This window comes from Panthera pardus, unplaced genomic scaffold, assembly GCF_024362965.1.
Source record: "Panthera pardus isolate Hobbes unplaced genomic scaffold, ASM2436296v1 HiC_scaffold_26, whole genome shotgun sequence".
Lineage (NCBI taxonomy): Eukaryota > Metazoa > Chordata > Mammalia > Carnivora > Felidae > Panthera > Panthera pardus.
In genome coordinates, this window is record NW_026526832.1 from 25,106,279 (window position 1) to 25,133,781 (window position 27,503).

The 27,503-nt window shown below is 50.3% G+C and overlaps 2 protein-coding genes across 4 annotated transcripts in view; one reads left to right on the forward strand and one right to left on the reverse strand.

The window, feature by feature from the left end:
- The window catches only part of LDAH (lipid droplet associated hydrolase), a 110,172-nt gene extending 100,745 nt beyond the window's left edge, over positions 1-9,427 (forward strand). For all 3 annotated transcript variants that reach the window (XM_019450833.2, XM_053891122.1, XM_019450840.2), the window contains one exon: positions 7,287-9,427. In XM_019450833.2, the coding sequence (XP_019306378.2) occupies positions 7,287-7,511 (225 nt within the window). In that variant the 3' untranslated portion in view covers positions 7,512-9,427. The remainder of the gene's footprint in view (positions 1-7,286) is intronic.
- An 8,888-nt stretch (positions 9,428-18,315) lies between these two features.
- On the reverse strand, positions 18,316-27,503 carry GDF7 (growth differentiation factor 7). The gene is made up of 2 exons (XM_019450932.2): positions 26,818-27,503; positions 18,316-23,958 (listed from the first exon to the last, which is right to left on the reverse strand). The coding sequence occupies exons 1-2, from the start codon at positions 27,215-27,217 to the stop codon at positions 22,991-22,993; spliced, it is 1,368 nt and encodes a 455-aa protein (XP_019306477.2). The 5' UTR covers positions 27,218-27,503; the 3' UTR covers positions 18,316-22,990.

Here is a 27,503-nt window from a genome sequence, read left to right on the forward strand (position 1 = left end):
AGAGATGTCAAGCTTTCACTTTTTGCAGATGGCGTGATACTATACATGGAAAACCCGATAGACTCCACCAAAAGTCTGCTAGAACTGATACATGAATTCAGCAAAGTCTCAGGATACAAAATTAATGTACAGAAATCAGTCGCATTCTTATACACTAATAATGAAGCAACAGAAAGACAAATAAAGAAACTGATCCCATTCACAATTGCACCAAGAATCATAAAATACCTAGGAATAATCCTAACCAAAGATGTAAAAGATCTGTATGCTGAAAATTATAGAAAGCTTATGAAGGAAATTGAAGAAGATACAAAGAAATGAAAAAACATTCCGTGCTCATGGATTGGAAGAATAAATATTGTAATGTCAATACTACCCAAACCAATCTACACATTCAATGCAACCCCAATCAAAATTGTACCAGCATTCTTCTTGAAGCTAGAACAAGCAATCCTAAAATTCATATGGAACCACAAAGTACCCCAAATAGCCAAAGTAATATTGAAGAAGAAAACCAAAGCAGGAGACATCACAATCCCAGACTTTAGCCTCTACTACAAAGCTGTAATCATCAAGACAGCATGATATTGGCACAAAAACAGACACATAGACCAATGGAATAGAATAGAGACTCCAGAATTGGACCCACAAATGTATGGCCAACAAATCTTTGACAAAGCAGGAAAGAATATCCAATGGAAAAAAAGACAGTCTCTTTACTTCCACATTTTCTGAGCCTGACTTACATCAAAAGCAGCTTATCAGAAGAAAATATATTTTCTCAAAAATTATTTTAAGGTCCTGTGGCTTCTTTTTCCCTCTGATCTGAGCACAACTCTCACTGTAGGGAAGAATCTAGACAGATTTTGCCCCCACAGGAGATCCCTTTGTCCTCATTGTTATCACCGGTATAACACCATGTGTCCTTTAAGAGTGCTTACTATATGCCAAGTGCTTGATGTGCTTTGTTTTCTAATCCTTACCACCCCACAAGGTAGCTGTTCTATCCCCACCTTGCTGATGAGGAAACAGGCACAGACAGGCTAAGAAACTAGTCTAAGGGAACAACTAGTGATAGAAGAATGCTAGTGATAGAAGAACCAAAATTCCAGTCTAGGCAGGTATGGCCCAGGGCCCAAGTTCTGCACACTGCACCATGCTCTCTCCCTGTGACTGCATAATGAACTTGAGCAGTTTCACAGATTATTTTACCATAATAGAACACAAAGGCTTTATGAGAAGCCCTTTCACTCTGAGCATGATGGCCCTGAAGCGCTATTTGCTCCTCTGCTCTAGTCTACACTGTATCATGAAACAGATCGCTGGAAGACCACTTGAAGGGAGGAAGTTCACTTTGTTAAACTGCCAGGAAGAACTAGCTTATACCAAACTTGGCTTTATGATGAATTATATTCTTAGGAGCTTCTAAAATTCAGCTTATGCATGGGGCGCCTGGGTGGCTCAGTCGGTTGAGCGTCCGACTTCGGCTCAGGTCATGATCTCACAGTTCGTGAGTTTGAGCCCCACGTTGGGCTCTATGCTGACAGCTCAGAGCCTGGAGTCTGCCTTGGATTCTGTGTCCCCCTCTCTGCCCCTTCTCCTTCCCTCTCTCTCTCTCTCTCTCTCTCAAAAATAAACATTAAAGGGGCGCCTGGGTGGCTTGGTCGGTTAAGCGTCCGACTTCGGCTCAGGTCATGATCTCATGGTCCATGAGTTCGAGCCCCGCGTCGGGCTCTGTGCTGACAGCTCAGAGCCTGGAGCCTGTTTCAGATTCTGTGTCTCCCTCTCTCTCTGACCCTCCCCTGTTCATGCTCTGTCTCTCTGTCTCAAAAATAAATAAACATTTAAAAAAAAATTAAAAAAAATATTTTAATAAAAGAAATAAACATTAAAAAACTTAAAAATAAATAAATAATATAAAATAAAATGCAGCTTATGCATAAGATTAATAAAATGAATGAATGAATGAGGAAGGAAGGAAGAAAGGAAAGAAAGAGAAAGAAAAGAAGTAACATTCTAAGACTATGAAACACTTTTGTTAGGCCTGTGATTCCTATAATGCCTGTAGTCCTCTGGATTGTTGAATAGAGAAAAGTAATACAAATAGAGATTTTTTTCCAGCTTTATTGAGATATAATCAAGGTAAAACATTGTATTAATTTAAGGTATACAACATAATGAATGTGATATATGTATATATTGCAAAATGATTACCACAGCAAGTTTAGTTAACATAATCACCTCACATAGTTACAAATTTAAATTTCTTGCTATGAAAGCTTTTAAGATCTGCTGTCTTAGCAACTTTTAAATACACAGTACAGTGCTGCTAACTCTAGTCAGCAGGCCCTGTATTAAACCCCCCAGGGCTTACTCATAACTGGAAGTTTGTACTTTTTGACCCCCTTCACCCAATCCTTCCACCCATCCCCACTGTCTGCCCGTCTCTGGCAACTACCACTCTCCTCTCTGTTTCTATGAGTTCCTTTTTTTGTTAGATTCCACATATAAGTGAAATCATACAGTATTTGTCTTTCTCTGACTTACTTCACTTAGCATAACGCCTTCAAGGTCCAGCCATATTGTCAAAAACAGTAGGATTTCCTTCCTTTTTATGGCTGAATAGTATTCCTCTGTGTGTGTGTGTGTGTGTGTGTGTGTGTGTGTGTGTGTGTGTGTACATCACCAGATAGGGATTTTTGTGGGGTTTTGCATGTTTAATATTTCGAGATACATCATTGAAAGTGATTCTAGTTATCAGCTAAATCAAATATATGAACTTAGGTCATAAGATGGTTTCTGGTATTTATTTTGTTATTAAAATAAATCCTCTGTTAGTAATGCATAAAAGCCAACAACTCAAAATGTGTTCTAAAAAAAGATTTGTTGAGGCACCTGGGTGACTTAGTCGGCTGAGCATCAGACTCTTGACTTCAGCTCAGGTCATGATCCCAGGGTCGTGGGATATAGCCTGCATCGGACTCTGCACTGAGAGCGGAGCCTGCTTAAGATTCTCTCTCTCTCCCCCTCTGCCCGTCCCCTGCTCACCCTCTCACTCGCTCTCTAAAATAAAAAAAATTAAATAAATATTTTTAAAAGGTTTGTTGACTCCGTCAGGGCAGAATCCAGGTTTTCCTACTTTGGACTCCAGAAGTACTTTATACCTTTCTCTGCCTGTTGTGTTTAAGGGCCAGTGTGTACATGCCTGTGTTCTTCCCTAGTCTGGCAGCTTCTCCAGAAGTGAGATTTACTCCCTTGTGAATTTCAACCACTTAGCCAATGCCAGATGGGAAGGAGGGTTAGAGTCATTTTTGGTGAGACTGCTTTGAATCTGTTAGTTTCAGCAGCAAAAAGTGAGAGAAAAAACACCCACATGAGAAAAGACAAATGTGGCTTCTCAATGGTAGCAAACTGCAACAATTTGCAGGGACATAGCTCCTTGGGGGCACGCTGAAATGTTTAAGGAAAATACGTCTGTGAGCACAGGCACTCTAGTAACTATAATTCCACCTTACTGCAGAACACACACGAGGAAAAGCAAAAAGCACAGTCCTGAGAAGTTAAATTTACAAAAACTGGGAAAATTAAATTTTGTGTTTAATAGAGAAACGGATTACTTAACATGACAGCAGTTTGGAAACATGGAATAATTTCCATTCAGTAATGTGTACTTTTTATCAATTCTCATGCATAGCAAAGCTAGTGCCAAGGAGAAATAAAACTACAGGAAACAATTATTTATCTTCTTACAAACCTTTGAATTTAAATGTCCTGCTGATAACCTGAGGTTCTTAGTTAACAGTTCCGGTCATGTCCCAGCAGTTACCACACCCGTGACACACAGAGCCCCAGAACTACATAGACTTCGAGAAGGCTGTAAGTGAAGGTTGTTGGGTTTGCTCCTGCCCTTGATTGTCACTCTCAGTTTTCATGGCCAGTTGAAGACCGCCCAGTCTTCAGGTTTTGTCTCTTCACAACATGGGTCAGTTCACTGTTAATTGCAAATCATAGTAAAGGGTACAGATTAGGAATGTTGTCTCTGGATTTATACCCCAGCCTTACAACTCACTAATTCTTTGAATTTAAACAACTTAATCTCACTATGCCTCAGTTTCCTTTTCTGTAAAATAAGGATAAAATACCTTCCTCAAGAGTATTGTTGTAAGGACGCAGTGAATATAGAGCTTAACATGTTATTCTCAGTTTTTAGCCGTTCATTATTGTATGTTGTGATGGTTCTTTGTTTTGACACATCGATATTATAATAGCACATACACTCTTAACCACCGTGCTTTGGTGTCCAGTTCTTTCTTTCTTTCTGCTTCACCTGTCTCCCCCCACCCCCCACTAGTAGCTCCACACACCCCATACTTTTTCTGTTTCCTGTTTAGGGTTACAGATGCAGAGCCTTCTGTCCAGATCTATTGCCTGTGACTTCTAATCTACAGGGATGGAAAGTATCTTGAGCCAGTGTATATAAAGGCATTAGAATAACCACATGTTTTACTTGTAAGCCAGGATTTTCATAGAAGGCTGCCCTTCAGTGAATATAGTCTGAAGAAAACTTTCAAAACACCCAAGCAAAAAGACCTTACCCCACCATTACTTAGAGATTTAACGAAATACAGCCACTCTAAATGGTTACTGGTCATAGAGGCTTAAGAAATAAAACTAGATGAACATATGGGAAATCTGGAATCCTCACTGTTAATGCCATCTTGCACACTTTGTGTTAAGGGTCCTTGGACATGTCTTGGGTAGCTTAACTACTTGGACACGACTTGTCTCTGGATACCCTGAAGTAGGTGTAAGGCCTCTGTAATCCACGTGTGTTATTCCTGCTCAACTGTCCTCACCTTCATTCGTGAGGGAAGGGATGGTGTTTCCCAGCCCATCAAGCTGGACTTTTCAATGAAGACATTTTAAGTTGTAATTCCCTCACTGAAAAGTAAATGCTAAACTCTCCAAAGGAATAGTCTCTGAAATATGAGGCAGAAAGCAGCAGCAGGTGCACAGAGTGATGGAGCACTCCTTGTCAGAGACCCCTGGAGAGCTCTTTCTGCCTTGCTGTCCCTCTAGTTGATCCTTCTACAATAGAGCTTTTCACAAGACTTTGCCAGCTTATGCAGGTGTGAGGGTTCCCAAAGCACCTTTGTCGGCATTCAGGAATCTTAAGGCAAGAGAGTGCACTGGGGCAGAGGAACACACGTGACGGTCATGGGCCCAAGTCAGCACTTCCAGATTTCTCAGCACTGTTTCATACTCTGAGGAAGTGCCGAACCACTGGGCACGAGGACTGTAACGTACTCGATTTCCTGGATATAATTTAAAAGATTCTTGTGGGTAAGGGTAGGGTATGGTTTAGAGAGAACCTAAAGTTATTAGCCCTATTGGTAGGTAATTAATGCCTGCGGGCAGGGTGTTGCTGGCCAGAATCGTCACCCTCTGCTGGTGGGGTTGCAACATGGCAGAGCGGTAGAGAGACTGATACCCAGGGGAAAGAGCCAGGCTGCCACCTGGTTCTCTGTCCTCCAGCAACAGAAAGAACTTCATACGCTGCTAAGAGCCATGGCAAAATGAATTTTGGTTTTAGGGGCTTTGGAGCACCCACAAATGATTGTAGTGAGCAAAACACAGGAGAATGGGAAGAAGAAGTGAGCAGCCTGTGAGCCACAGATCCTTTGCAGCTTTCAAAACTAAAACCTCAGGTGACAACCAGAAAGTTGTCTATGAAGTAATTCAGAGTAAGTCTGCAACTCAAGGTTTAGTTGTTAGTAACTGACTCTCTGGAGTAGTCTACATATTTTCCTCTTTAAAGTATTGTTTTAACTGTTCCTTTAAATATTGGTTAAGTCATAAGGTTATTGTAATAAAGACCAGTGTCTTTATCAGAGGAGTCTCCCTTGTCCATATTCAGATAATGGATTTAATGACTGTTAGATCAAAATCACCTAGTGGGCAATAACACATGTGTCCCGCGTCGTCTTCCCGACACACTTTGACTGCTCCCATCTCTCTTTGCCATTGTAGCCAGAGTACGTGACCTACAATGCAGACCTGATCGTGTCACTTCATTGTGTGAAGTCTTTTGTTAGCTCTTATCAGGTTTCCCCCACTATCCAAAAGTAGAGCGTTCCTGTAAAACCTTTTATAAGTTGAAGTGGCATAAAGCAAAGAAGTAATTACCTTAATTTATATGGAAAATTTTTTGAGTGTTCCCAGGCCCAAAAAATAACCTCTCTTAGGCTTTTCAGATACTTTAGGACACATCATGCTAGTGGGTGCCCAAAATAAATCCAGGTAAAGCCCAGATGCTTGCAGCCACAGTTCAAAGCTATGGTGGCTTGATGTGAAATGTAGTTCCAGGGGAAGGAGCGTGGTGGAGCCACTCCCTCTTCCAGGTGTGCGCTGCCTCTGTACCTGCCCACTGCCAAACAAACACTGAACACTATTTTTGCTTTTAGCTTTTGTTCATAAAAACGAAAATCCGCTTTGGGTGTCTTTCGTTTAGCGAAAACAGATGCTAACATAGGTGTTTCATAAAAGCAAAGTGGCATAACATGAACTTTGGAAAAGCAGGGGATACCTGTATGTGCATATATACGTATGTACCCATACACATATACACATTCGTGTATATACGTACATACACATATTTGTGCGTGTGTGTGTGTGTCATGGGCAGGTATAGATCAGTATCCAGTAAGGGTCTTAGTAATGTCTTAAAGGAGGCTCTGTCTCCATGCAGCTGCTTGCTATCACCTGAAGCATGATTATATCACCCGCCCACTGAATCTGCATACTCTCCTGCTGCATGGAGCCTATTCGGAAATGTTACAGACACTCTCAGGATTCTGATCACTTTTCGTCTGCTATATTGAGAAGCCTGAGTCTCTCTAGTTCATCTTTAGATGCATTCAACAAACATATCCATATGTCTACCATGTGGCTGCGTGAAAACTGTGAAGTGTGTATGAATGGTCACTAGTCCTTCAGCGATCATGTCTCAGTCACTCTTCCCTGTCCTCCACAGCCATCTCTCCAGTGTCCATCCCAGCCTCAATGTACACAACTTTGCTGGCATGTCCTTTTAGTGAATCATGGGGAATCTATCACACAAGACTCTCTCTATGTGGGGATGGGTTTCATGGTCTGGAGGGAGGCTTGTGGCTATCTTATAGGGCCAGGTACAGGGGCTGTTACCAGAGCATTGCAGGTTGCTGGTGTCATGTTTGTGTTGGCAGAGGAAGTGTTTTCTAATAAAATGTTTTTGTCTTGTCTTTTAGCTTACATTTTACTATGGTACTATGGATGCTTGGTGTCCAAGAAAATACTATGAAGACATCAAGAAAGATTTTCCTGAAGGAGATATTCGACTCTGCGAGAAAAAATTACCTCATGCTTTTATCATCCATTTTTATGGAGAAATGGCTGGCATGATAGCTGACTGGCTAAAGGATGATCTGTCCAAAATAGAAGCCCTGACACATGGAAGCGTCACTGACAGCTAGTACATAGCAGTGGTAGGTGTGCTGTCTCTTAGTAGTTAGTAGTGTACTTAGTAGGTAAGTGTCCGGTGTTAATGTCTGATACTAGAAGACTTGGCTTGCTGTCAGCTCCGAGCTAGCTCCCCACACTACAGACTGAAGTAAGCCCAGTTGGTGAAATATGCCATAGGCTTAATAGAACCATTTTCCAAGACTCAGGGAACACAGTAATCAGTGATCTAAACAAGACCTTTTCTGTTTGCACGGGATACCCAGCTGGCACTATGCAGTTTATTCTAGTGGGCAGGATCCTTGCAGACAAAAGGAGGTCTAAATTCAGTTGGTTTTAATTGAGTTACCTTGTAGAACAGGCTCTCCTAGAGGAAATTACAAAAATGTAAAAGAGATCAGTGAATGCTAAGCGTATAGTCAGAAATGTAAGTGTATGTGATCATGAGGACGCACATTCCAATAGCAGGAAGTGATGACTAGTGGGTCTTGGCAGTGGACCTGGGTCTCCCTTAAGGACAGGAGCTAGAGATCAGCCTGGACTAACTTTGTACAGGTCCTGGCTGAGGTCATCAGAATCAGACTGGATGCCAGGCCAGCCTGCAGGACCTCCCCCCACCCCCCACTCCAACCTGTTACTACCTTGCATTGGGTCACAGGCCCCCAGCGGGGCCAACATCAGGGGAGGTACTGCTTGTCTCCATCTCTAAAAAGCTTCTCTGAGGAGTGAGACTTCCTGATCTTCCTGCATTACACAGAGAATAAAGCTCACCAGACATTCCACTGGTGAAGGAACCAGGAAGAGCTGTGGAAGGATCCTGACTGTGCCTCCTGCCGCAAGACAGCCAGCAAGCTCTGTGCTGAGCCTGCCAGGTTGTGAGCTCGCTGTAGGCTCCTCTTCTGCAGGGCCCGGATGGGGAGGCCCCGGGTTGTCCAAAGCCAGTCTGTACCTGCCTCGTGGACTTGCCCCTTCTGTGTTTTTTGTAATAAAACTACACTGAGGGCCAGCTATGAGCTAAGTACTGTGCTAGGCATTGAGGATAGAGTTCTTAGCTATGCCATGATTCTTTTCTTCTGCAAATCGTCCAGTAAGTAATTTTTGAGAGGGCATCTTTCAATTGCTGAATAGAGAAGGACCATAAATGAGTTCTACATTTCTGCCTTGGCTTTGTGAGTTGGAAAGAAGTTATTTTACTAATGAACCAAAACAATCCATTAAATTATGTGAATTCACCTTCTCTGGATGGCTTGAGGACCAGTAGAGAAGAAGCTTGTTCTCCAGCCTAGAGCAGGCTCACAGTATTTCTGCCTTCCCTAAAATGACTCAATCCTGGGATCCTAGGAGCCAATAAATCCCACTGACAGCAGTAATAGTCAACAGTTGATCAAAAACATTCAGTTTTTTTCCTAGAGGAGACCCCTCATGGCATTATCATTCCAAAAGAACAATAGAATGTTGTCCTTCCTTTCAAAGTCTAAAGCCCCCTGATGAAAGCTTCAGCTCTGATATGCTGCCAACCCAGTGGTGAGGGTTGAATGAGTTACTGTCCCTTGGCACAGCATCTGCATCAGAGCAAATGACTTCTCAGAGGGGAAGAGCCAAGTGCTCCTGGCCCCGGAGATAAACCAGGAGACACACAGGCCACTGGCATAGGGCTACACACGAAATCCTGATTGGCCGCTGTGTGGGTGGGCCTTCTGGAAATCTGGTGTCAGAAGCTCAGATTCACGGCTCTGAACTGCCTTGCACATAGGAGATGCTCATAGTACTAACTTGAAGCCCTTGACCAAGTCCTGGTGAATCACACCTACTCAGAGAATAATAGCATCGCCAGCTCCTTTTAGCATTAGTTTGTATTACTCTGTCCATATATATGACATTGGGTCTTACGGTGGTTTTTCAGAGCTTAAATAAATGATGAAAAGTAGAAGATACGGGCTCGTTTTCTGTTTATCATCTAATCGCCAAATGAATTTTCAAAATAAATGTTTAACCAACACTTAGAACTGCCTGGCCTGACCTCTGTATGGGGGGCGGGGGTGCATGGTACCGTCTGAACAGGCCTCCTGAGTTAGACTTGGACCCAAGTCTCTCTGTTGGATTTTCTCATTCCTCCTTTTACAGAAGAATCTGATTTCAGGAGATTGGAGTTCATTTCCTTAGGAATTAAACAAAGCACTGAATATTTCCATGCATATATATGACATGATAAGGTATACAGGAACTCTGGAGGCCTTGTCACCTGTGTGATTTTTAGACAACTTTCTCTAATTTCTCCATGCATCAGTGTCCTCACTTAAAAGATAGGATTAATGGGGCGCCTGGGTGGCCAGTTGAGCATCCAACTTGGGCTCAGGTCATGATCTCATGGTTCATGAGGTTGAGCCCCACGTCGGGCTCTGTGCTGACAGCTCTGAGCCTGGAGCCTACTTCAGAGTCTGTTGTCTCCTCTCTCTGCCCCTCCCCCACTAACATTGTGTGTGTGTGTGTGTGTGTGTGTGTGTGTGTGTGTGTGTGTCTCAAAAATAAACATTAAAAAAAATATATTTTGCTTCATATGGGTTTATCTAGTGCTGAGTGAAAAGTCTAAGCTGGAGTTATGACCAGTGGCCTTGGCCAGGCTGCTCTGGGCCAGGGGACAGAGAGAATCTCCAGAGGCAGTTCCTGGGGCTCTCATGTTCGAGGTGGCCAGGTACCTCTCACCATCCACTTCTCCACCCAACCCTTGGAGAGCCAGGGACCTCTAAAGGCTTGATTTTTTTTTCTTCACCCTACATTATATTAAAATTAATTCCATATTAGACTAAAAAGACATGATAACTTAATGCAATGCTTGATTCTGAATTAGACGCTTTCTTTAAAAAACATTGTTGGGAAGTTTGCACAACTTGACTGGGATCTACAGATGAACTGGGAGTAAGAGATCAGTGTTCATTTTGTGACTTCAGTGGTTGGATTGTGGAAAAGAGGATATCCTTATTTGTACTCTGCAGACACACTGAAGTGTCTGGGGGTGGGCTGGGGCATCATGTCCGTTTGCTCTCACATGGTTCAGAGGAAACAAAATGTTCTTGGTACTTGTAACTTTTTTGTAAGTTTGAGATGAGTTTGAAATCTATAAAAATAATTTTTAAAAAGCCACCATGTTCTCTCCTGCATCTGTCTCTCATGGATGCTTTTCTAGAAAGTAAAGTTCTTTGGGGCGCCTGCATGGCTCAATCAGTTATGTGTGTCCAACTCGGTTTGGGCTCAGGTCATGATCTCACATTTTGTGAATTCGAGCCCCACATTGGACTCTGCACTGATGGGATTTTAGATTTGAGGAAGGCTTTTGTTTATTTTTAATGGGTTAATTGAGTTCATGCGTATAGCATCTAGCACCTTGTCTGGCTTACTGTAGATGCTCTGTAAAATGGTAACTAAAAGAAAAGGCTAGCAAACTTGCTTTTCTCTTACTGTGTCTTCTCTTTGGTGCAGCGGAGGACCCGGTGACATCTCAGCTTCTGCATTTTTTCACCCAGCCTGCAACTTGATTCTTGCAATCTTAACATTTCTGGTTCATACTCAGGGGGAGGGACAGTTACCCCCCTCCCCCCTCAGCTTTCTGGCCCAAGGCCATGCAGTCTTCCCACACAGAGCAGAGGATGCTCAAACAGCACCTTGAGGACCTTACGGTAGATTTAGAAAAGATGCAGGAAGCAAAACATTCCTTAACATGAGACATCCTCTTTGTTCCTAGCCTTCTCTTGCAGGAAAGAAGAGGACATACTTGGGCCGCACTGTCCCATGGGAAATGAGGTTTAAAGAGGGGTCAGTGGCTGGAACTAAGTGTGCTCTGTGAACACATCTCACTTTGGGCCATGTGGGGAACCACTGTGGGACATGGGTCTGGCCTCTCCCACCAGACTGAAGGCTCTAGGTTGCCATAGTTCTGTGAAGAGGAAACCCCCAGAAGGAGAGTGGAGGAGACTGCTCCTAGTACCAGAAGGACAGGTGAGAGAGAGGAGAGAGCCCATAGAAGCCACCGCCCTCCCTTCACATTGTTTCATGTGGGCCTCGTGGTCCCATGAGGTTATGGCCACAGTCACTATGGATTACCACAGAGGTGACAGGTAAGTGACTGGCTCAAGAGCTCACAGCTACTGAGAGGCGGCAGGAATTCAAAGGCAGCCTCTACTCCAGAGCCAAGATCCCTCCCCTTTACACAGCACCGTGCTGCCTCCTGGAGGCACCAGTGGGCAGTCCAGCAAGAGCAGAGGGCTGGCACAGGAGTGGAGGGAAGGGAAATGAGGGCCAGGTTGGCAGGTCACGTGGTTGGTAACAATGGAATAGTTTGAGAAGAATGAGGGAGCAGAGTGTGTGGCGGGAGGTGGGGCTGGGGTGCATAGGGCAGTGAATTGCAAGGAGTCACAGCAGAGGCTGCCGTCCCTCCTTCTGACCTCTGCTCTCTACCACAGCCGCCTTGGCCCTTCAGGCACTGGTGTCTCTGACCGCACCTGCACCCTGAGAACATTGGAGTCAACTGCTCCAGCTCTGAGAGTGCCCATGTCTCTACTGCCCACCCCCAGACTCGGCCCCAAACGCCAACTACTCCTGCCCCCCAGCATAGACCCTTCCTCCCCCCAGAGGGAGGGAGCCCTCACGGTGCCCTGGCCAGGTCTCTACTGGAGTACTTACCAGCTATTCCCAGAATTCTACTTTTCCAGTCTGCTCCTCCCCACCCCTGCTGCCAAACTCTTCCCTGGCCTTAAAAGGAAAGTTTGAGGACATGGGACTTGTGTCTTCATCATCTCAGTGTTCTCAGGGCTTATAGAATAGGGCCTGCCACACAGAATATTCAATAAATTTTACCTAAATTAATAAAAGTTTCTACCATACCTGAGGGTCAAGGTCTCAAGAAACACAGTCCTCTCAGTCGGTCGGACTCTCAGGGAATCATGTCTCAGGGACTCTTCATCCCTCACAACTGAATGTGTAAATGGAAATGTAAAGTGGACCAGCTCTTTTCTGCCTTAAGCCTTTCCTCAGCTGAGCTGTGCACAACCGGGACGGACGGACTCAAGGACATCGACTGTTGGCTTTCTGGCTCCAGGGACTGCAGAAAGCGAGGCCCCCACACTTCATGGCCATTCTGGTCCCCTCCAAATGCAACTGTTATTTCCATTCTTCTATGGTTAGGAAGCCTCTGGAGTTTGGGTATTAGCAACTACCAAATATGCGGTTATTATTTGTTGAGCGTGAACCCCGTGCAGCACCCCTGAGTGGGAATTACAGCAACAATACACAAGACCACGCTCCGGGACAGCAAAGCGTTTTCATTTTGTGGTACATTCCTCAGACATTCTGGCAGAGGGACCTGTGCTGACCTCCCTACATTGGGACAGACTTCCTCGCTGGGTTAAGTCTATGGGAAAATTCCTCTTCCCTGGGAAGGGAATGTGACCCTGTGACTGGGCGTCCATTACAGCCAGGGGGTGCGGGTGCACCTGCAGGGCCTCCCTGCTCACAGAGGGACTAGGATCCCGCCTCTGCAAATCCACCCTGCTCAGGCCCCGCACCGCAGCTGGGCTCCCTCCTACTGGCCACTGCCGAAGGGCCGTGCACCTGCATGCTATTAGGACTGGCAGACGCCCACAGCCTCGCAGGCGGTGGCTGCACACTGGTGACACGTTGCAAAGGATGAGCTTCTCCCCAGATCACTGTTCCTTCTGGATAGAAGAGTGCGGGATTCCCGAGAGCACAGGAGCATGATGCATCCACAACCAGGTCAGGCAGCGCCACCCTCAGCGGGACAGCAGGTGGCACGCATGTGCCTTGGCTGCTGGGCAGTGAGTGGGCACTGGGCACACCAGGGTGCGCCAGAGGGAGCAGGGCTGGAGGTCTCCACCTCCCGTTAGTCTCAGTCACTGTGGACCTTTCAGACTTGCTCTCATCAGTGTTTGGGGAACAGGATAAAGTGCTAAATGCCACCCCTGACTTTGCTTTCTCCCTGTAACTACCCCTTCTCTGCTCACCGGGTAACCCCTAACCACGGAAGGCCAGGGTAGGCCAAGTGGAGACTGAGAAATAGGAAAGCGAAGAACCAGCCAAGAATTGTTGGAAACAGCATGACGAGACTACACTTTTCAATGGCACGGTCACAAGTCTTACACTTTCACATACCTACCACATAAGTTAGTTGAAAGGCGAATATAATTCCCTTCCAATGAAAAAGACTCTTTGGTAATGAAATTAAGAAGCGAAAGGGGAGCAGACTTTCTTGAGCTACCTTTCACGGGAGAGAGACTAGCATTAACACGCTGCAGGAACAGCCAATTACAGCAGACATGTGCTGCCATCGCTCTGCAAATAGGTGGGTCCCACTGGCCGTCCCCAGATCCCGGAGGAGGTCATTCTGGTAACAGGTCATTAGTGAGGGCAGTTCCTGTCACCTTCCCACAACTGTTGCTCTGTCACTCCTCTCCCAGAAATACTTAAGGAACAGATGAAATCGCTTTCTCTTTCCTCTGTTGTAGAACAAGTTCTGAGAGCGGAACAGCTGTAGAACGCTGTGTAGCCGGTGCTGTCCTGCCTGGTCTGGGACAGCCGAGGCGGTGCCGCTGAGCGCAGATCTTTGTACTTGTCTGAAGAGCACTGAGCAAAAGCGGCCCGTCCCATTTGCTGTAGGACTCTGTTGGTTTCCCTAAAATCTATAATTGGCCTTGCAGAGCAAGCTGCTACCGTCGGGCATTATGCCTTTGGATTTCTGAGACTCGACAGTGCCACCTCTGGAATGGGAGCGCTCAGGCTTTCTGAAGTGAGACAGATCCCACAGCAGCCTGGCCTGTAAAGAGCACAACCTTTCACTCGGACTGTGTTTGCAGTGATGATGTTCACTCATCCCAAGTGGCAGTGTCTGGGGTGCCGGGTGGCTCGGTCAGTTAAGCATCCGACTTCAGCTCAGGTCACGATCTCCTAGTTACTGGGTTCAAGCCCTGCATCAGGCTCTGTGCTGATGGGCCTGGAGCCTGCTTCAGATTCTGTGTCTCCCTCTCTCTCTGCTCCTCCCCTACTCCCTCTCTGTCTCTGTCTCCGTGTGTGTGTCTCTCTCTCTCAAAAGTAAATAAAACATTAAATAAATAAATAAGGCAGTATTCTTTTTCCAAAGGGACAGTGTCTCCCACTGCGTTCTGGCCTCTTCAACCCTGAACCCAAGCTGGGGTGCTTCCCCATGCAGTGTGGGGCTGTGCAGTGTCCTGTGGAGCCACACCAGTCACAGAGCCCCAGGGAGCAGCAGCCCCATGCAGAGGCCCCCATCCGTATGCACTTGACAGCTTGAGGTGTGTCAAGGGGGGACGGTCAGCATAAAGACGGACAGACCCGGCGATACCCCGCAGCCCCCTTTCCATGCAGTCATCCAAACGCCTGAACGGCTGGCTTCCATTCTTAGTGTTGAGCAGTGGGAGAAGACCATCAGAGAAAGACTGAATAATGAGGCAAAAAACAGTTCTCGAAAGACCAGCCGGGAGCAGGTTTATCAATAAAATATTTAATCAACTTATCTGTACAAAATATTAAAATGGTTAACGAAGAGTATACAAGCATGTTTAACAAATATATACTGCTATAGAAACGTCAAGAAAAATAGAGATTGCTGTTTTACAGTTCATTTACATTCCGATATGTACAATCTATTTAAACTTGAGAATACATATACACAGTGGATTTGTACCTGACCTTGAAGAGCTCCCTGCCAACCACCCTGGGCATGGGCAGCATTCACGACCTCAGTTCATGCTGCCCCAGTGGCCCGTGGAACAGCAGGGATACAGCCTGGTTTCCAGCCTCCAAGTCTCAGAGCTCTGCTCTGGCCAAACCAGAGCTGGAAGCACTGCCAGCAAAGGAGAGTTCAACTTGCATTAAGTGAGTTTAAAATTCTCACCACTTTTCCCGTCTTACTCCCGAGCAAAGCTGAGAAATAGTGGGTATCATTACGAAATGAAAGGGACTTCAACCCCCATCAAAATAATACATTTTGGTATGTATTGAGCTGTGACAGCATTCCTGTCACTTTGAGTTTTGCCCATTTCCTTAAAATCACAGTATTGGCAGCGGGGTCAAGGTGGCTCACTAAGGGGCAGGGAGCTACTGGCCACCTTAAAGCAGAGCCTGCTTAAACAAAGGGATGCTACAAGCTGGTGCAAGAGTTCTACAGAAACCTCTTTATACAAACATATATACGTATATGTATTAAAAGTTTTCCAAACTTTTCAGAATCTCCTTGTCTCATGTGCTGAAGGGCAAGTTGCAGTCAGCATGCTAATCCTTGTAAAAAAAAATGCATTAACATTTTCATTGGGACGAAATACTTCCAGCTGAAAGGCCTAAGGTGACTCAGTTATGATTCTTTGTCACAGAAAACATAAAAGTTGTTTGCACTACTGTAAAAAGTGAAATACAAAACAAACAAACAAACAAACACAAAAACACAAAAATCCAAAACAACAACAGCAACAACAAACCAGCAATTATTGTAAGGAAGCTTATGTTCAAGCTGTGATTTATTCAAGGCAGAGAATGCCAGAGAAATTCCACTTTCCAGAGTCTCTGTTCCTGGCTTGGAACACTTGAGTATTTCCCAGCCAGAAAATACATTCTTGCTTTCTCCCTGAACATGCATCATCATTTTCTAAACAGAATGCTGAATGGCTGGCTTTCCTCGGACTCTGATCGGCCCTGACCCGGAAATATAAGTTGCAAAGAAAAATAAGTCCTGCTTGTGAAGGCACCCCTTCCTCAAACCAGCCTGCTCAACCTCAAGCCAAGTTATTGCCGTCCCGAGCCCCGGGGGAAACCTCGGACACGTGCGTCTTTTGCTGCCCTTGGCAGCCTTCATGCGCTCAGGCATAAACATGCAGACCAGGAAAGGCTTTCTGTACACCTTGTCAGACTCACTCTGCTGAGAAGTCCAGGCTAGGGCTGACCAGGTGTAAGAGGTCTGAGAGAAGCCAGGCTTGTCGGGAAGATGTGCAAGTACGTAAAACAGCTACAACGTGTGGCGGATTCCCCAAACCACCTTGCCCCTTCCCATCTTGCAGCCCAGGGAGGGCCCTCAGGGGCAGTGCGGCCTGTGTGCCTCCCACTGGTTTGTGTTTGCCTCCAATTCAGCAGGACTCCGATGAATAAGCCTTACAGGGAATCTGGTTTTTGTTCCGCCACAAGCACACCTCAGCACCAGAAAGAAGGTTCAGATGAGGTTCTAGATTCCTGCAGCCAAGTGTCGGAGCAGGGCGTAAGCTCAGAACAGGCATCTCGCCCCGCGGTAGGCGGGTGTGTTCGCCACTGCTAGTTGGAGCAGTGCAGAGAGGACTTTGCAAAGAAGACAGCCACGGGCCCACCTCCTGCCTGGCCACATCTCCAGCTACCACTGCACCACACCTGTTTGCCAACAGCTCAAAAGATCGTAAACTAGAAACGCAAAACCAAAGCTGCTGGCCGCATCCGGAAAGGTCTGTACTGCCAGGCTGAAAGGTGCCTGGGACTTGACCATCAGAAGCTTTTCCTTGTTTTTCTAGACAACTTATTTCAGCTTCCTATAACTGACTTAGAAAAAGGATACAAAATTTCTGCCACTACAGCCTTTGCCAGGTGAGCCTCTCTGGGATGAAGAGTTTCTAAACTCGCAGAAGAAAGTGCTTCATATGCCAGCGTGCACAGCTGTCTGTCCCATCAACAGACTTACCTGACTATAGATACCCCTCTCTCTGGAAGCTTCCATGCATGCTGCAGCCCTCTTATCATTGTAGGGGGATGCACGGGAGAGAAACCAGCCCTTTCTCTCGCAGCCCAGACCCAGACACTCACACACACCGATGTGAGTGACATCACAGGATTACTCCCTGGAGACCTGCACAGGCAGGAACGAGAGGATCATCGCCCTCCACTCGTGCTGCTGGGAGGACGTGCTTGTACTTTTCAACAACTCTAAGCACAGCTCGAAATGCAGACCAGTTTTGGGGCACCTGGGTGGCTCAGTCAGTTGAGCGTCCAACTTCGGCTCATGATCTCTCGGTTTGTGGGTTCAAGCCCTGCATCGGGCTCTGTGCTGACAGCTTGGAGCCTAGAGACTGCTTCAGATTCTGTGTCTCCTTCCCTCTCTGTCCCTCCCCTGCTCACGCTCTCTCTCTCAAAAATAAAATAAACATTATAAAAAAGAGAAACGCAGACCAGTTTTTTTGAAGATCTCACACTCTTTGACTCCACCCTCCCCTGGTTGCTCTGCCGAAACTGCTGAGTTTTCTGCCATTGTGAAGCCCCAAGCGACGTCTGCCCAGTCAGGAGGCCTATGGCCAAGTCCCAGGCCAGCTGCAGGCACAGAGCCTCCACAGACAGTTTTGGGGGCGGGAAGGGACAGGCCAAGCTCTGGGGAAGCTGGTGTGTGTGCATCATGAGCAGAGAGTATCCCCGACCCAACGACCAGAGCCAACCCCCAGCCTTCATGCAGCTACATCCAGGTAGGAGACTCCACAAAAGGGAAGCGTGGACTTCCGGACAAGAACAGACTTCTCTCGCCTCGAGCCCCATCAAGATTTAACTATTTAACAGATTCAAGTCCAAAAATGGCACAAAAGGAGGAAGAAGCTTGCTCTAGCTGAAATGGCCAGAAGGCTCCAGGCACAAAAGGCAGAGCTGTCTGAAAAACTATGAATAACATCTTTTGATTCCTCCCTTCTAGTGTTTCTTCACGGTAAACTCTGCCACCATTATCCAGGCGAAAGAAAAAAAGAAAGAAAGAAAAGAAAGAAAATAAATAAAAGAAAGAAAGAAAGAAAAGAAGAAGCTGTCCTGAAAGAAAGAGAAGAAGCTGTCCTGATGCCTGCCCCCGGGTCACTCCTCCAGCGAGCTGGACCAGACACAGGCATGGCAGTGAGGAGGGCTGGCGCACTTCACTCCTACATAGGCTTGCTTGCCTCCTCCAGGGACTCTGGGACAGTCCCAGGTCCCTGTCTGGGCTGCCAGCAAGGCCCAGCCTTTCTTTCCTCTGCTGCTCCCACAGACGCACCAGCAGCAGGGGACAACCTTCCCAGGATCTGGTCACAGAACAATCTCAGCAAATGTGGCTCTACCTACCCCTGTGTGAGCACAGGTCCCTCACTTCGGACACAGGAACGGTCATGGCTCTGGGTAGGTGAGCTCTACCCCCGAGATCTTAGCCTCTCCTGCACCTGCCTTGACCCAGGTAGAAATCAAAGCCACATCCAGGAAGCACCAACAGAGGCCAGGAGTGTAATGGACACACACATACACATACATGTACACACAGGCAAGAGCCGTGATACTTGTGAGAAGCACCTACGATATTGGAAGGGGACCCTTTCCAGGAACAGTCACATCCGCTCTGCCTGTGAACTATGTTAGTGGGCTTTGGGACCAAGTAGAACCCTAGACCCACGGAACTGGAGAGCTCCTCATTTTACAGGGGCGGAAGTGGGAGCTCCGGGCAGGGAGATGGTTGCCCAGACTGACCCAGACCTCTCAGGAGGCACCGTGCAGAGCTCTGGCACCCAAGTGACCATGCAGCAGGCAGACAGCAGGTGACAGCATGGGGCAGTTCACTCCTGGGTGTGCAGAAGTCCACAGATACACCAGTGCTGCTGAGACAGACCTCAGAGAGACCTAGTCCCTCCCATCCCAATCCCAACGTCTTCTAACTGCTGGGTTCACTTGCCAGCTGCCTCTCCTTCCCAGTCCAGACACCTGGGGGGACAACGCAGGTCCTTCGCTGCCTCTGACAGATGGCTGCTTTCCAGACCCTTGGTGCTCCCAAGCCACCTGGCATCCGCTGGAGGCTCCTGGCCCAGGCCCACTGAGAGGGCCCTGCTTTCCGGGCCTGGGGACACTTCTGCGTCCCCATGGACATAGGCCCTAACGATGTTTGTGTCCCAGACACAGCTGCTGTACTTTCTCTTCTCATCAGACTTTCTGGACACCAGATTCAAGTGAGGCGAGAGTCTGCCTTTTTCTGTACACAAGCTCCTCTTGGAAAGAATTCAATTTTTCTCCCTGCTTTAAGAAAGAAAATCAGTCTACAGTCCCGGGTTATTTTCTGGTATGAGTCTGAATAAAATTACAAACAGGATAAATGACTTGTAGGATTTGAGTTACACTCTGATTACATCCACAGGGTGGTCTATACTCCCCTCAGCACTGACAGCAAGAGCTCCAGTCCTGTTGACACTTCCAGGAGACTGTCAGGGGACCTGACACTGCACTGGGTTTGCTGGATTTGACTCGACTTCACACAATCCACAGCTCTTCTTTTTCCCATGCCACTTTGACAGTAAAACGCCAGGACGCCAGGGCGAAGGGGAGTGTGTACATAATGGAGGGGCAGAGCTCAAGCTAAGGCAACAGAGCCTGCCACCCTCTCGGGAGAGCCCAGTGCTGCTGCTTGGAACGCCAGAATTCAACCAGGGAAGCATTTGGGCATCAGTGGACACAGCTGTCTGCCAGTGGAAATGTCTGGCTTCCAGAAGCAGTGACTAGCCTGTCCTCGTGTTTGGCAGACCAGGCACCAACGCCCCAGCTGACCAGCCCTGTGCTCCCCGAGCAGGGATGCCCACCCTGTTCTCCAGCAAGGAGGAGTGGTTCAAATGGTCTCAGCTAGAATACACAAGTCTCTCCCCACAAAACGGAAAACTCGACGTACTTTAGGAAGAATATTTTGGTGGCCCTAGACCCAGGGGGGCCCAAGTCGGGATAGGGTGGGGGGCTGCCTTCACTCACAGTCCTGACACACTTTATCTCTGCTTGCCAGCAGCCAGCTCTCCCATGGCTGGGGACTGGGGCTCCCAGCTGAGTGATTCGGGCCCCCCAGCCCCCCGGCGCCCCACTGCCTAGAAGACAGTACCATACTACCAAACGTGCTGGCAGAATCCTTCTCCAAATCCTGGCCACGCTGGTCAAACCACATCGTAGCAGCAAAACCCAGAAGCGGTGGCCCTTTTGCTGTCATTTTTACAAGGTGTGACACATCTTCTCTGTTCACCTGCTTTGAACTCTAAGATGCCAGAGGCCCAGGCAGAGTGGTAGAGGGCACAGGTGGTCTGTGGTGGCTCCACCCAATTCCAGAGCAATTCCGGGAGGCATTCCTTCCATTCAGTAAACAAGAACACCCTGAGGGCATCTGAGACCCTGGAAGGAGCTGTCACTGCCCAAGGACACATGATGCAGCCTGGACCTCAAGACATAGGAAGATGCCTACTTCCCACATCACTTACAACACATCTCGATGGAAGGAGGTCATTAGGAAGAAACAAAGAAAACGGACATTTTTTTCTTGCCGCAAAAAAAGCTCAGGCTAAATCAAAACATGTCTTCCCCCAAACTTGTTTTTCCTAGTCACTAAAAAAGAATCAAAATGTTTCCTTTTGTCCAAGATATTAAATAACCTAGAATTTCTCCAGAATAATAGCGAGTTTCTTATTAACTCCCTTTCTAAAACTTCAAATACTACAACCTTTTAGTGTCATTTTTTATTCTTCATTATGACAGGGCAATCACCATGCAATTATTAAAATCAATTTAGAAAAGTGAAGCTTCTCTGGCAAAATCCACAAACGTAATGGGACCATGCATATACCAAAGCTGCCGCTTTGGGTAGTGTGTTTTAACCTAAAGAGACTTACATCTTATTATTTATAGCTACTCACATAGCCACAGCACATAAATTCACATTATAAATGTATTTTCCTTTGAGGGAATTTTACAAGATAATAAAAGGACTCAGGTGGGGCCCTTAAGTCAATTAGCTGTCTAAATCTTCAGTATCTCTCTCTCTCTTACACGTTTAATCACTGAGAATTAAAATTTGAATAACTCATCTATGGACCTTACCATCCAAGACCAGAAGGATGGAATGCTTGCCTTTCCCAGGAACCGTAAAGGAGAAACCCCAACAGAGCCTTAAATAGGAGTACCCAGCAGGGCTGCAGGGTTTTTCAAAGAAGCCCTCGGAGCCCTGGACAGGTGGAATCCAAATTGTTTCTCCTCCTTCCCTCAAAGCCACAAAGGACTCCCAGGCAGAAATGAACCAAATAAAACAATGGGGACTGGGAGACAGGCTTCCACCTCTGCTTGGCCACACCAAGGCCCCCCAACGCCCTTCCGAAGGGGCCACAGCAGCCAAACTGAAAATGCCCCTCCACGCTGCAGAGGGAGGGGGGCCTTCCTCCCCGCTCTGCACCACTGGGTTGTGGGGAGCTGAAATCTCACAAAAGCACTTTTGTGTAGCTTCACTTCCCGTTACTATCACACTGCCAAAAACCACAGCAACAACGCTGTGAAGGCGTGTAAGAGCCGACACAGACTTGATAGCTAAGCGCAAGCACATCTTGGCCCATTCTGAGCACACCATTTGGAGCCGGTTGTGCCTACCTGGCAGACAAGCCTGAGTCTCTGCAGAAGCCCGCCCCAAGACGCCTCCCGGCCTCTTTCCCAGCTCCCTAGCGAAACCTCCTGTCAGGTCTCTAGGAATAGGCAGAGCCGCCCGCCTTTCCCCATTCCCAGCCACTGCACCAAGCCTCCTCCTCAGCACCCCCAAGGCTCGCTCACTACCTCCTTGAGCTGCCCATAGGAGCTTCAGAACCTGGCACATGCCACCCCACCCCCAACTCCACATCAAATCAGGCTGGCAGTTAAAAAACTCTCCTCCATTTCACTTCCCCCAAAAAGAAAAACACTTTTTTTTTTTTTCCCACATTCTAGATCATTCCTAATTGGAACTGATTTTTTTAAAAAGGGTAGTGCTGGCCTTTGCACAGATCTGGGTAGTTCCCTGCGATGCATTCTTTCAGACAAATGTTCCCTTTCAAAACTGACAGGGCATGTTAGACTTTTTTAAGTTAAGGAAAAAAGATGCCTTTTGCAGCGGTTCCTTCCCAGAGTAAATGGCCTCCATGCCACACACACCTTCAGAAAGGACATTACAGCTGTTCAGTTGGTCCCAGGGTGTAACACCAAACACTCAGCCACCCAGCCAGGTGCTCCCCTACACTCAGCCACAAACAGAAAGGGGTCAGACAAAACGTACTCCAGTACCCCACTAGTCCACCCATTCTGGAGCCCCCAATTCCCTAACCCGTTCCTACCCGATTGAGCGCCTGTGATTGTTAACACTGCCACAAACACCATCCTCTCTCCAAAAGGGGACGACGGGTACGATGGGGATGTGTCATTCCCCATCGGTATGCGTCACTCGGTAGCGTCAGGTCGTCTGCTCCCAGGGCTGGCGGACGCTGCCCACGGTAAAGGTGTGCATGAGTGAACGAGTGTGTGGGTGTGAGCGATGGTGTGAGTGTGAACGTGCGCTCTCCCTCCGTGCGGGCGGGCGCGGGACCAGAGGCGGACGCGCACCCACGCTCAGTGACAGGCCCCGGCCCACAGCTGCTCTTCAGCAGGGGGTCCTCGGTGGCGCGGCTGCCTGCCCCCTCCCTGGCCGGGCCGGGCCCTCACGCTACCTGCAGCCGCACGCCTCCACCACCATGTCCTCGTACTGCTTGTAGACCACGTTGTTGGCGGCGTCGATATAGAGGATGCTGATGGGGCTGAGGCGCGCGGGCACGCAGCAGGAGGCCGGCGCCGCGTCCGGCGCCATGGAGTTGAGCAGCGTCTGAATGATGGCGTGGTTGGTGGGCTCTAGGTGGGAGCGCAGCGGGAAGTCGCAAACGCCCTCGCAGTGGTACGCCTCGTAGTCCAGCGGCGCGATGATCCAGTCGTCCCAGCCCAGCTCCTTGAAGTCCACGTGCAGCGGCCTGCGGCTACAGCGGGTCCGGCCCCTTCGCCCGTGGCCCCGGCCCGCGCCCCCGCCCCCGCCGCTGCCCTGCGTCGCCCGCGCCCCGGCCAGCGCCGTCCGCCGCCGCCTGCGACCGCTGATGACCGCTGTCGGCGACCCGGTGCCGGGTCCCGGGTCCCGCGGCGGCTCCGCCGCCAGCGCGGCCCCGAGCGCGCGGGCCTGGGCGCGGATCTCCCGGAACAGGCTCCCCTTCCTCTGCGTGCGGGAGGAAACCACGAGCAGAGCGCGCTCTTCGGCCGCCGCGCCGTCCCTGCCCCGGGAGCCAAAGCCCAGCAACCGCAGTGCCAACGGGCCCTGCGAGGGCCCGGCCACTGAGCGCAGCAAGAGGCAGAACGCGCGGGTGGCGTGCGGCTCCTGGCGGTGGCGCCGAACTGCGTCCGCCACGTCGAACACCTCCCAGCGCGCTCCGGCCAGGGGCTCGGCGGCCCGCGAGTGCAGCAGGCGGGGCGCTCGGGCGGCGCCGGGGCAAGTAGACAGCAGGAGCAGCGGCAGGGGAGTCGCGCTGACGGGGCCCAGCTCCGGGGACTCGCGGCGCAGCACGCGCAGCTCGGCTCCCACCACCTCGTCGGCGTCGGGAAGGCTGGACACGTCGAACAGGAAGCTCTGGCCGGTCTCGGCTGCGGATTCGTCTGCAGAAGTCGGGCAGAGACAGAAAGAGCGCGGTGAGAGCGGAGAGCGAAGCCCGCACTCCGGGACTCGGGGCCTCCTAAGTGCATATAGCCCAACTGCCCCGGATGCGGGAGTAAGCCCGCTGGAGCTGGCGCCAGCCCTGTCGTCTCGGCCCAGCCAGACACCTGCCAGCCTGACCCAGAGTAAAGGGAGCCTTCGCCCTGACTGTCGACTATCGGGACCGGGGCTTCGGTTCATCGAACCAAAGTTCCACCACCTGGACAACCCACGGGCACTCACTTATCGCTGAGCCTCGGGGCCAGGACCATACCCCCTGCACCCGATGCCACGGCAGGTCCGCTGCCTGACCCAGAGCCCTGGGTTTGCGGGGTCTAGGTCGGAAGCCAGACTTTCGGGCCGGTGGCTGACAGAGGGCTCCGCGGGAGGCGTATCAGAAGTCCTGTGCCCCTTCCGAGGTCTGGAGGGCAGGCCGAGGTCCCGCGCTGTACCCGGACTGCTCATTATTGCCCCGCTGAGCCCCCAGGAAAGCCGCGGAGTCCTGGCTGTACGAAAACGGAAAAATCATGTCCCCTGAAAACTCTGCTTTTTCCTCTACCTCTCTTCCCCAGCTCAACCTGGACATCCTTGCGGGCCACGATCTCCCGTGCTGGCCTGGCCAGGCGTGCGAGTAGTCCAGAGGAAAACGCGTCAGCGGGGCTGCATAAACCCTCTGGTGTATCCAGCCTCCTCCGGGCCATGCTGAAGGGGAACTAAGGCCCAATTAGGGAGGGGCCCGGCTCGGCCCAAGGTCTCAGAGCGAGGAGCGCTGCTGGTCGCAATGGGAAACTCCCGGCTCAGCTTCTCCCAGCTTTCCGCGGCCTCCGATGGAGGAGGAAAGGCGGCAAAGGAGCGCGAGGAACCTTCTCCGAAGGGTTTGGAGCAATGGGGGGGGGGGGGGGGGGGGGCTGCAGTGAAGCCGCGCTGCAGTGAAGGCAGTGGCTCGAGGAGGTGTCGTCTCCAGTACCCACCGATCCCTCCGCGGACATATTATTTCCCTCCGTTATGACTTCTCTCTCAGGGTTTGGGGGTTTTATTTCTGGTCGTGGGCACTTTTTTCTTTTTGGGCTCAGGGGGGGAAAAAGTTGAAATTCCAGCGAGCAGCAGATAAGGAGCTCCCTTTGAAGAAGGTCATATGGTTTCGTTTTGCCCCAAACTCGGTGAGAGTGTGCAGACCGCCCCCACCACTGGAAATATGCTGACGGACTACCACCGCCAGGCCCTCGCCTCCCTCGGTCCCAAGTCTGGGCTCTGCCGGTGGCTTCTGGGGACCTCAAGTAGCTCTGCTCCAAGTTGAACCCAGAGGGGAGAGCGAGGGAAGCTCCAAGTGCTAGGCTAGTAGGGCTCCTCCCCGACACTGCTTTCTCCCAGGGCTCCCTGTGGGCACTTTTTCTGAGCTTCCCCCCGCCCCCAACAGCATCTCCCTTCTTGAATGTGCTACCACTGCATGCCCTCCTTCCACAGGCAGGAAGGAGAGCTGCCTTCAGAGCCTGGCCAGCCAAGTAGAGCTCCCCAGGAAAAGATTTAGCTCAGGCTGAGGCTAACCAGAGGCCTAGCTCTACCTAAGAAAGAGCAGCTGGTGCCTCCGCTGGCCCACAGCCCTGCGCATTCACCTCTTCTACATCCTGGGAGCCCACACAGCAGCCTTAGGGCTAGAGCCTCCCCTGGCCTAGGACTCAGGCTTTGTATCCAGCATCCAGTCCAGCGGGGGCACCCAGAATGCTACATGGTTGCCACTGAACCAGAGAGCCATCTGGACCCAGGGTGTCCCACACTCAAAATAAAGCAGTCTGTGGGTAGGCATTGTGTGTGTGTTCCAGGAGGAGGGTGACTTGGTCACATCTACCTGCTTTCCCAAGCTAGGGTCTGGGATGCACAGCCAGCAGAGGCTCCCAGAAACGGCCAGTCTGCCGCTTCCTTTCCAGCCCTATCCCCCCCCCCCTTTTTTCCCCTCCTGCCTTCCATGCTGGATCTTTGGCTGGATAGAATTAAGGCAAACATTACTTGCATTTCCGCCTGAAATTAGTTAAATTTTCCCTATCTATCTGCTTTAATGACTTCAATCGAGATTAATAAAATCCAGATGACACACAGCCGCCACCACAATCTCACCCACGTCCTACTTTTGAGAGACCCAGGGCAGAGTAAGGTGGGGTGCTGGGTCCAAGAGAGGCCTGCATTCCTGCACGGTCTCACTGACCACCCTCGCCTCCTCACATGACTGGGGCCCTCCACCTCTGGCTGTCCCAGGGGCCCGGCACAGACACCCATGGCCACACACCTCCACCCTGACACAGCCTGCCAGAAAGGGACCTCCGTGTACCTGGTGATGCCACCAGCCTCTCCGGGGCCACTTATTTCAGTCTAATGCCTGCCTCTTCCCTCATCCCCCTGAATTCCCCCCAATTTGTGCGCCCCCCCCCCCCCCCCCCAGGAGACTAGAATCTGCAGAGGTTGCTGCAATGGAAACAGCCGCTGCCGCCTCCACCACCATCACTGCGCAGTCCCTCTCGGCCCGGGCCCCGTCTTGCTTCGGATCTTGGACTCAGCCTGCCTCCTCGAGGGGACCCGCCGGCCGGCAGGGCCAAGACAATCCGGCGGAGGGACCGGCTCAGCCCTCTGGGACCGGGCCCTGAGAGCTGCTGCGCCTCTCGCCACAGTCCAGCGGGTTCGGGTGCGTGGGACTCCGCGGAGTTTCTAACACCTGAGGCTGGGACGTGAGGAGGCCGCGCCCGGAAGGGTCTGGAGCAGGGGCTCGGCTCTGGCGGTGGCCTCAGCCTAGGAGCGGACAGGATGGACGGGCGCAGAAGAGGCGTGAGTACCTTGGTTCGCCTGGTCTGCGAAGCCGGTGATCGTGTCCGCGCGGCCGTGGCGGCCAGAGCCCGAGGTGGAGGCGGCGGCTGCCCCGGCCGGAGCCCTCCCGGCCAGGTTCCGGTAAAGCGACATCATGAACTGGTGCGGCACCACCGAGCCGTTCCTGAAGCCGGAGCCGGCGGCGCGGCGCGCGGCGCGGACTCCGGGAGCCGCGGCGGCCGGGGCAGCGGAGACGCCCGCAGCCGGGGCGAGGGTCCGCCCGCCGCTGCCGCTGCCGCCGTCGCCCCCCGGACTCCCGACCGGCCCTGCCCCCGCCGCTCGCAGCACGGCGGCCGCTTCGAGCCCGTCGCGGGGGCGGCAGGCGCTCAGCAGCCAGAGGCACAGCGCGGCGGCCGCGCTCAGGTCCATGGGCTCCGTGGGCCAGGCGGGCGGGCGGCGCGGGCTCCGTGGCTCCGGGAAGTCCCCCGGCGCCTTTTGAACATAGTGTTTAATAATGGGGGAAGTGTGCGCAGCAAGTCGCGGCCCCCCCTCCTCTCCCACCCCACCCCCGCCCAACGCCCGGAGCAGCGCCCCCTGCTGAACACTGGAGTGGCAGCGCCGCGCCCCCCACTCCGGCCTAACGCGGAGTCCGGGACGGGAGCCTCCTCCCCGCGCCGTAGCGCTTCGCCCCCACTCTCGCCTTGCAAGTCTTACC